Source organism: Austrofundulus limnaeus, unplaced genomic scaffold (genome assembly GCF_001266775.1).
Source record: "Austrofundulus limnaeus strain Quisiro unplaced genomic scaffold, Austrofundulus_limnaeus-1.0 Scaffold5, whole genome shotgun sequence".
In the NCBI taxonomy this organism is placed as follows: domain Eukaryota; kingdom Metazoa; phylum Chordata; class Actinopteri; order Cyprinodontiformes; family Rivulidae; genus Austrofundulus; species Austrofundulus limnaeus.
Window position 1 is genome coordinate 1776997 of NW_013952407.1, and position 10413 is coordinate 1787409.

At 40.9% G+C, this 10413-nt stretch overlaps 1 protein-coding gene across 1 annotated transcript in view; it reads right to left on the bottom strand.

The window, feature by feature from the left end:
• lmo1 (LIM domain only 1) overlaps positions 1 to 10413 on the bottom strand; it is a 26786-nt gene that overhangs the window by 10113 nt on the left and 6260 nt on the right. The window contains exon 2 of the mRNA XM_014026646.1: positions 909 to 1122. Within this exon, the coding sequence (XP_013882100.1) occupies positions 909 to 1122 (214 nt within the window). The remainder of the gene's footprint in view (positions 1 to 908; positions 1123 to 10413) is intronic.

A 10413-nucleotide genomic window follows, 5' to 3' on the forward strand; every position in this document is an offset into this window, starting at 1 on the left:
TGTGTGTGTGTGTGTGTGTGTGTGTGTGTGTGTGTTTGGGGGCATTGGTGGTAAAACAACAAGCCTGCCTGGAGGATTGTCAGCCTACAGCTCTTCTAATATTGAGAGGTTTCATGACAGAGGTCTTCATACCCACGTAAACAGAAACAAGCATGAAAAAATGTAAATCAGCAACAGAGTCATAATGTCTGTTTTTAATAGTCCTGCTGTCCCGTCAGTGAGAAATAATCATCTGAAATAAAGAGATCAATTCTATTCTAAAGGGATAATCAAATATTTACTTATATGACGATAATTCTTAAATAAGTTCATTTTAAAGATAATATTAAAAATAATGAGGTAAGCTCAGAAGATAGACCAGTGTGGCGTGAAACAACTTTTTTATGTTTGCACTGTTAGGTTTTTGTAAAATCAGTTGCACAAAACTCCAAAAGTAAAAACAATTTTGATTTGGTTTTCCAGTTTGTATCCAATTTTAGCAAATCTTTAAATAAAAACTAAACATCTCCAATTATTAGCTCTATTAAGCCCTCTTAACACCAAATAAAGATGTAAAATTTGCATAAAGTATTTAAAAAAAACTGTTTTAGCAAGAATTTTCAGTAGATATACAACTCCAAGAATTTTCTTTTTAACTTTTATTGTTTTTCAGCGTGTGTTCAAGGTTCCAAAAACAATGTTGCCATCTGCAAAACGCAAGCAGTGAAAGACAACAGATTCATTGTGGGTCCTGTCATGGTGTTGTTATATTGACATGGTTTGCAAAGATTTTAACGTGCGTTTTAAAAAATTAATTACGAACGTGCAGGAGATTAAAAGAAAACAKCTTTAAGTCGCACAGCTCTTGTAAAAGGCATGGCTTTTGTGTTGTGAGTGAAGAAAAATGATTGTGTGTTTTTCTTTCTTGCCTCAGGTAGTCCCTGCGACAGAGGATGAGGTTGGCTTTCGTGTACAGGGTGGAGCCCACCTCCCCCAGGCGGCAGTCGCAGCAGGCACATTTGAGACAGTCCTCATGCCAGTATTTGTCCAGGGCTTTGAGCAGGTAGCGGTCTTTAATCTTGCGATTGCAGCCAGCGCACCCCTTCTGTTTCCCTTTGGGCTGGACAGAGAGCATCGGCACACCTGTAGTGATAAGGAGACAAACAGCCACGCGTGATTTACGGCCCGGGAACACGAGTGACTTTTCATGTTCTCGTTTTTTGATAAGCTGGCTGCTTCTCAAGGCGTCTAAGCCTGGCCTCGCACACGGCCACGGCACGCTGCCTACCTGCTTCATATGCATTAAAGAAAACACTCTTCCATGTAGATAGGCAACCAGGTCACATTGGACTACACCGCATTGACTCACTTGCTCAACTAAGAACATGCTGTGTTACAAAAGTTACACGATCACTGGCTGGYGGCTTCAAAGGCAGGGCCATGTCTCATGAATTACTGAGAATAAAAGACACAATGTGTATTTAGCTTACTGTGGTATTTACAACAAGTTGTGTAGCATGTTACTTACCTACCATTTCATCAAAACCCATTTCACTCAACTGTCCACAGCTGTAAAAGCTCCTCATGGGCTTTGTTTGGTATAGATTAACATTAACCTTTTAAAAAGCCTCTGACCACAAAAACGTTGCTACCAGGCCCCAGTGAGATATGTTATGGCCTAAGTGCCTTTTAGCATACACTCGCTCTGTGTGTGTTTCATAAAGAGACACACACGCCAGCACGCACAAAACCTCAAACACACACACAATGCTCCCCACTCTCCGAGCATTACGGCCTTTCCTCCTTTTACACTTATCTGTGCTCACGTGTCTGCAATGAGCGAGCCTAAGTTACCAAACTCGCAAATTGCCCTGCTGTCACGCAGGTCCCCTTTAAGTGCGCCTTTTAGCCTCCTAAAGGACAAATAAAGTCCATTTAATAACTGCACTAAACACTAATAGTCTATGTGTGGCTGACATTTGTGTTTGGACTAAAAGCCCCCCTCAGGCCACTGCTGGTACGGAGGCAGGGGTGCGTAGCTCCCCTCTGTAGCACTAACAGGTCTGCCACAGCTGAAAGCACAAGACAACAGCTCTTAAGACACTCTCTCACACACTGAGCTATTGATCCGTCTAAAAGAACACACAGTGGACGCCACTTGCAACTCGACTTTCCAAACACATTTGTCTCTCTCCTAAGGAAAAAAAATAAAAGAAAGGGAAAAAAACGGGCTGGACATCTGCTCCGCGGGGGGTTAGGCCAGCATTTTGTATGTCTGAGTGGCTATAAAGACCCATTTGACACATTATTCCAAGTTTTATATAAAACCTCACTATTTATTATTCGTAGTAGTTCAGATAAAAAAAATTATTTCCATTTCTTTGGCAGGAAAYTATGCAGCGCGGCGATGGTGTATTGTGTAGTTAGACCTGCTATTTGGCTTTGCTTTGCTGAGCGATAAAAAAAAAAAACAACCTCAGCGGGTAAGAAGGGACTGCTTCAGTCTGCGCTGTTTTTCTCAGCTAAGTTTATTGAGTTTGCTCTCTCCCACAAAAATCTTACCCCACATTTCAGAAGAAGTTGTTGTCGGAAAAGAAAATTCCCTTTCCTCTCGCTTTTCTAACATGTCCACAAAAAGTTTAACAAACATGAATGGTTGTATCCAGATCTGCCCTGGAATTTCAGTCCACCCTTGCATCAATATTGCTATGAGCGTGATATAATTAGCATTTAAAATAAGAGGTGAAAAAGTAGGAAAGCTTGTTAGTCAAATTTATGGCTCTAGTTTGTATGTCGGTGGAAGTGCTCCAGTAGTGTTGAGCAGTCTTATTTCTTTATCAGAAGTAGAAAGGAGAGGCTAATTGGTCTGGTGCTAGTGATGGGAGCCATCAATTAGTGTTCTGCCTGCCCTCCAGCTCCCTCATCTCCCTCTCTCCCCAAAACAGACCCCTTGAAGCTGCCGCATTAGGATCACAAAACCTGCTATAAATACCAATGTTCAGTGTAAATGAAGCTAAAAAGCTTCAAATTCAAGCCYCACTGACTAAGGGCGGACTCCTCTACCTGTATTTCATGGCTTGTTAGGGGAGCTCTCTGCAGGTATGCCAGCAGCGCTCGCCTGACAGGCTTCTACAGAACTAAAAACAGTCTTAATGAGGGGAGAGCTCGTGTGTGTGTGTGTATACACGTGTGATGCGGAGCTTGTGTTAAGCAGCAGAAAAGAAAAAAGAAAAAGTTGCTGCAATTCCCCGAAGGATCACAAAAATCTTTAATTTGTCTTTTATGACACCTAATTAGTTATTCTCCTCAAAATCTTTGCTTTAAATAAGAGAACTAATTATACAAAAAGGTCGTTCCTCCACCTCCTGAGAACTACTCCTAATTGGTTGAGACCACCACCCGCCACACACTCCTCGAACATATTGTGTGTGTTTTACATCACGTTTGAAAAGGACAAAGCTTAACCTATCCTGGAGTTAGCGTGTGCTGCCCACGGCCACCGCTGGATGTTTAAAACTCTCCGCAGCGTCGTTAAAGTGACACCACAGCTTGGCTCTAATATGCCRCGGGTTCCGTGTTTGCCGGTAATCTGACATTTGTTTCTACGTGTGCAGGTCCTTCGGTCCTCAGTGCCGTCGAGATGTTTAGGTTTCCACATTCAGCCTCTTTCTTGGAGCCGTTGCAGAGACAAATGTAAGCTTGATGTCTTCTACCAAAGCATCATTTGGAAAACAGTTTGAACAAGCAGTACCTAAAGCCCGCTAAACGACAAACAAACAAACAAACAACAACAGAAAACCCAGCTATGACAAAAAGAAACTGATCGTGTAAAGTAAATGTCTTTCCAATTCCCCTTAATGCCGCGAGACATTTTCCTGCACCTGTCACCACTCTGCAAAACAGTAAAGGAGAACAGCACCTCCAATTCTTGGCACCTCCCAAAAAAAAGAAAAGCAGCATTATGAAAGGAAGCGGCAGACCAGGAGGCAGCCTCCACTTAATCCATTCCATTTAACAGATACAAGTGCCGCTGACCTTCCGGTGTCATTTGATGTCACCAATAGCATGCCTCTCCACATCACAATTCATTCTTCCAACAAGGGATGCATTTTACCCCTCAAAGAGGAAAGACAGCACTTGTCCTGCCAAATATTCATCCTGAGGGGGGAATTTAATTTGCCATTAGTACCGTGTGTAAAGCCCTGTCATCTCTCGCTCTCTCTTTCTTTGAGATTACATCTTTAAAGAATATGTACAGTTAGTTTTTACTCAGCCCAAGCGCTCTGTCGGAGCATGTATTTTCATTATAGATAGCATCCGATTTCTGTTACCCTATTTACGCTTCCATTTTTACAGCTATCAAAACAACCGAATCTGTCCACTAACCTTTTTCCTATATATATTGAAGTTTTTAAGAGAAAATGTGCTGCATAGAGCACTCGTGGAAAGGTCTGGAAACAGAAAAAATACATTTACCACATAAACATGGCAAAACTAAAAGAACTCATAGCCTCAACTGACTTTCAATGTGAAAAACTTTGGCTCCTGTATTTTGTTACTTAAAGCAGCAAAATTTAAAGTTGTATCCAGTCAAATTAAACCAGGTTTCTTATCAATCCTTTGACTGCATAAACATAAACTCCAGAATTACGTTCAGTCAGCACAATTTGAATCTCTAGAAATCGGGGCAGCCGATGGCCCATTTATGAAACAGATTTGTTTTTAACATGTAAATTTATCAGTTTGTCATACACATTGCAACTTATTCGATTTTAAAAAACGAGTTATTGCATGTGATTTAGCTCTCATACAAACGGCTTTGTTTTTGTTTAAACGTCTATAGAAAGRTTGCTGTGAATGCAATCCCAAACATAAAGAAGTTCATACATTTTTTTCTAAAAGAAACATTTCACTTTAAACAAATTAGATAAACAATGCTCCAAAAAAATAAAAAATAAAAGAATCTACCTTTTCACTCGATAATGACAGTTGTTTATAAGCTAGTATATTCTGTTCTGCCAGTGTTATACTGAAAGAAGCATCCCTGCTGAGAAAGGCACCCTTGTTTCAGGAGGCACATTGACAGAAGGACACCGTGTCAAGTCTTTTAATCATCTAAGTATGCTCAGTCGACATCAACGCCAATTATTTAAAATCGACTGAGCCGATAGGTCACCCAAATAAAAATAGATGCTAAATTATTTCTTTGAACGATCCACTTGTTTTGTAAATTCTGATTAAACTGACTCTGCTAGTCCTTGATATTAGCACACAACTCCCATGTTGCCAGTAGAACAGCTGCTCTTACAGGCAGTCAACCTTTCACGGCAGAGCGAACAGTTGCATCTGCTTCGGTGTTTCATTAAACGCCTTCTGATCAATTAAAAGCACTGGCGCCGTGTTGAGATGCCGACTTTGCTGGTTCACAGGGAGGTAAAGGATCTTGATGAAAATTGCTTAGCCTTCTTGACACATGGGGAGGGCGGTGGGCTTTTTTCAGGAGGCGGAGGCTGGTCCCTGGATGGGCCTTTCTCTCAGGGGCCCCTATAATTCCAGCTCCCAGCTGCACAGAATAAGAATGTGTTAGCTACCAGTGTAGTGAATACATAGAGTGAGATAGGATGCCAAATTAATCAAAATGAATGCACATGGAACGTATGCACGTGTCATCAGCATGATCAGTATCATCCAAAGCAGCGTTTCAAAAACCATCAGCCACATTTTTATGACCTAGAGGGACTCTATAATATATATTTTGATTGTGTTTATAGGATAGATGTATAGAATGATGGYAAAATGACTGTGGTCACTTCTAATTAGAACAACTATAATCATCTCTCATGAGTTTATAGCCTTCAGGTGCTGATTTACACAAATCTTTTTGTGTTTCAGCCACAATGCTGTGGCCACGGCCATTCCAAACAGAATTTGTCCCAGGGCCAAAGTGTCTGCCGCTAATGTTAATAGAGCTCTGATGCAGATGTCTTGCTTTAGTGTGCAGAAATCGGCCCACTTGAATCCAAAGACGTGTTTTTCTGTCGCCAAGACGAAATACAAGACATCTAGTAATAATACGAGCTGCGGTACACATGTCAGCTGAAAGCAGCCTGATGAGGATATTTTCAATGATAAACAAAGACCACTGATTCATGTTCCTGTCGTTAGGTGGAGCATATGGAAAGAAGAGAGAAAAGGATATAGAGGAACACAAACACACTATGAAAAACACTTTTCCTCTCAAATTATTTTTTTTACAAGACCCAAGTCAATATTACATTTCAAGCTGGCCGTGTGTTTCTCTTTATAATTTGCTCTTAGAGCCTTCTGTGTTACTGTACTGCATGCTCCTTTTCCAGATGGTTGTGTATGAATGCTGGGGTCTGTGAGGTGATTTCTGAGACTGTATGCCTGCTATGATTATGACATAATTAACACCCACAGTAAGTGGGAGAGAGAGCAGACAGAACGGGTGCAGGGGACTGTTCATTAACAAGATGCACTCGCTCAAACTTTGCAGCTAGCCTCGCTGAAACGAAGCCCAGCCATCCCTTGCATTGACCCTGGCACTGGCCGGGATAAGGGAGGGTTTTGTCTCCTGGAATAATTGCTCTTTTCACATGTTACAAGTGTCCTGACCCCCATGGTCGGCAGCCACTTTCCTTACCATAATTACTCCTGATCCGCTCCAAATGAGTCAGCCGCATTAGGGCTGCAATAACACTGGCCCAGCTTCAAGCGCGGCATGGGGAGTCTCAGCAGAGCAGCCTAGAACAGGGCTGCCTTTTCTCCCAGCCCGCGGTCATTTCCATCACGTCAGAGGTGCATTTCTTACACTTGAAGTCAGCACGAAGGCCCCGGGTCCCTTTCTGAGCCTAACAGAAGGCATTGTTAGCTTTTGGAGCTCACTACTCACTGTGGTTTGGCTCCAGACTCCATCCCAATTAACAGGAAACTTCATTAGGGTGTTTTTTTTTCCTCCCCGCACTTTTCAGCCCCCTATTATTTTTAATTTATTCACATGGGGTTAATTAAAAGAAATGTATCACAGAGATATGCAACAGCTTTCTAATTAAATTCATTGCTCCTGCTTTTTTTTAACAGACGGAAACTGGCAGAGTTTCCAAATGATTACAGAAGGCGACATGTTCCAATACTTGGTTGCTCAGTAGTAGGTTAAGGTTGGAGCTCTGCAAGGTAAGCTGTCAACAGCAGAAATGGAGTTAGGAGTAGCGAGATGGGAAGAAACTTAGATAACGAGATGAATGAGGAGAAGGGGGAGGAGACAGGACAGAAAACGTTTTTGTMTTTTATCATGCAGTTTTACCACAAATGAACCCATGAGAGCTCTTAAGGGTACACTACACTTCAAACAGATGTGGGAAGTTGGATCGTAATTTGAGACAGTCTTTTTCTCACAGACTATTCATATTCAAATAAGAACCAGCGCGAGACAAATCCTGATAGGAATCATCACAAACAGCACGACTGTCAGAGTAGATGTTTATTTTTTCAGTTGATGATGGAYGAATTAGAGGAAAAAGATCTGATATTTCTGTTAACACGGGAGAAGCGTTATATTTATTCTCACAGAGAGACTTCCACTGTTTACAACAGATGGTGTAGGAACGTGCCCCTGCTCTGCCTGTGGGAGGCGCACTCCCTTCTGGTCATCACACCAATGGCCAGGCTCTGGCTGTGTCTCAATTCAGGGGTTGCAGCCTATGCAGGGTGCATTTGTAGGCCGGTGACATCACTGCAGTGTGCCATAGGCTGTCCCATATACTCATGCAGCCAACAAAAGCAGAGAAAACARAGAATGCATCTTAGTATCCTGCATGGCCGCTGGTATCCCAGGATGCATTGCGCCATCCTCAATCTAAGCAGGAAAACAAACACAACCTTATTAATATTTCTTTTTTTCAATGGCGGAGTTAAGAAATTCATCAAGGATGTYCGATTAGCAACTTAGTTGATGAAATTTTTTGCTGCAATGAGATGTTAAATGAAAAGTAATTACATGAAATGAAACTGGAGCTAAACTGAAATTATTTATGTTTTTTTTTTGTTTATTTATATCTAACATTTTGTAATAATACATTAAACATTGTGTAGTTATAACTCCCAGGAAAAGGCGTGTGAAAACATGACCACATTGATCGCATGTGATACAAATGTAACACCATGGTGTGTGGTCACACTAACATACGTCACCAAAGACTAGACCGTCTTATTTAACCGTAATATTCAACCTATCCTGACTGTGTAGGGTGTGGCCTCCGTGGGCTGCAACCCCTGGACTGAGACACTAGCCATGGAGACATTTTCCAATCTCCATCCACAAGTTCTTTGACTACCTTTATAAGTTTTATTTGATTATCTCTGTCGTTTTTACTCAAACAGTTGAAATGATGGCTGTATTTTCTCACAGCTTCTTCCAGCATCCTCTCAGAAGACATTATTCAGAGATCAGCTCACTGCAGCCACTTTACATAAACAAAAAGTCCCACAAAGTCCAGACCAAAAACACAATATTCAYCGRATAGTGCCYTGAGAACTAGTTCTGACTGGGGGCAATGCACAAGACGGGGTCTCWGCAGGTGGTAAGAGCAGCAAACTACACAATTTTCATCACGCGCCCACGTAAATGAGACACAAGTCTGGTGCTCCTCGTTGACTATAAATCAGGCTTTACAGTGAAAAAAYGGGAATGATCAGAGTGCTGGTAGACCAAAAAGATTCATCCAGCTATTTGTAAAGGTGCAGAGGGAATTTTATTCATGTCGAGCCCAGATATTTACATTTAGAAACCTGCAATTTTTGCCCTTTTTTTATTCAAGGAAGCCACCATTAAATGAAAAAGGTGAATTCAATTTCATCTTTAGTTCTTGTGTAGTTAAGCTGCCACTTCCTGCTGTGTGAATTAGTGATTGACCAAAAGTAAAAAAAATACTAATTTGTTCCAAAGCTATATACTTGTAAGCTTTCATAGAAGAGAGGCAAGTCTTGTCTGCCACCCATGAATCCTATCAAAATAAAAGCCATTAGGCTTGTCACAGCCACTTTCCGCCATCGGGAACAAAATGCACAAACACTTTTTCACTCCACATTAAAAATGCATTTGGAGAGGAATAAATGTAGCCCTCTAAAGTTTGTCACTCATGAGGTCAGGAAGTGATGTACAAAAATCCTTCCCACTCCTCAGCAATTACTGCATGCTTATTATTTCAAAGGATATGCCAGGAGACAGGTGTGCCATTCAGGGTCCTCGGTGTGTTGAAAATGGAGGGGAAGAAGGAACATCATACTGTGATGCACTGTGTGCGAGGTTCTTTAATCCTGAATAATGCAAATTCCCCACGGGAGGCAGTTATTTGGCAGTGTGTCATTCAAGTTACCCCTACTCCCACACCTGATGGGGTAAATAATGAGGGTGGTTGGGCAGCTCCACACTTAGAGAGAGGCCTTTATAAAGATTCAGAGTGATTCATGTGGGATGGTAAACTCAGCTGTCTAAAGCTCTCCAGAGAGAAATACTATTGATGGCGTTCAGTTGGTCATTACGAAAATGGCTTTAATGAATTCCTTTTTAACTTGTTTAAATTACCCCATAATACTGGAAACGACCCCACTTTTGTCCTGCAGGAGCAATTCTTGTTATTGGCTAAAATCAAATGGTTATTCAACCATGGAGTACTGGTCACATGAAATGGAATAAAATGAAAAGTCTTGGGAATGAAAAGTGGGGAATAAGTTTATGAAACAAACTTAAATTCATGTTAAGTTCACTGTAAGTATCAGTGGATGGCATTGGCCATTCATTGCTGAATCTTTGCAACAAATATACTTTAGTACTGATTAAATCATCAGCTTCAATGACCAGAACCTAATCTATTAGCCTTCAGCGACAAAAAAATAAAAATTAAAAAAACCCAACCCRCTTTATTAACAGGTTTTAATTAGTTATTAAAAAATATATTTACTGAAGGTCATGGAATAAGTGGTTAGATTCTCAGCTCCTATTTACAAGAAAGCACCTAAGGCTTTTTTTACTTACCAACCAGATAACTGTAATATCGAACGAAACTAAAAGCTATAAAAATGATCAAAAGAAGCTTTTAATTTAGCTTTTTATGATGTAAAGAATTTAAATTTGACTTTATCTCATATAGCAGAAATTAGCAGAAATAGTCAAACGAAGGGCAAACTGCAACTTGTTCATGCGTTGGTTTTGAAGTGTGATTACACCGAAGTAAAAGAGTTACAGAAGTCATATAAATCTGGGTGTGGGGCTAATTAAACCTCATTAAAGTCTTATATTGGAGGCCAAAGTTAATCTATTTGACAATAAGTCTTTAGAAATCAGAGTAAAGCAATGAGATATGAGTTAGACACTTCTGCCTAAATAGCAGCCCCTGGAGGCAGTCAGCCCCAATC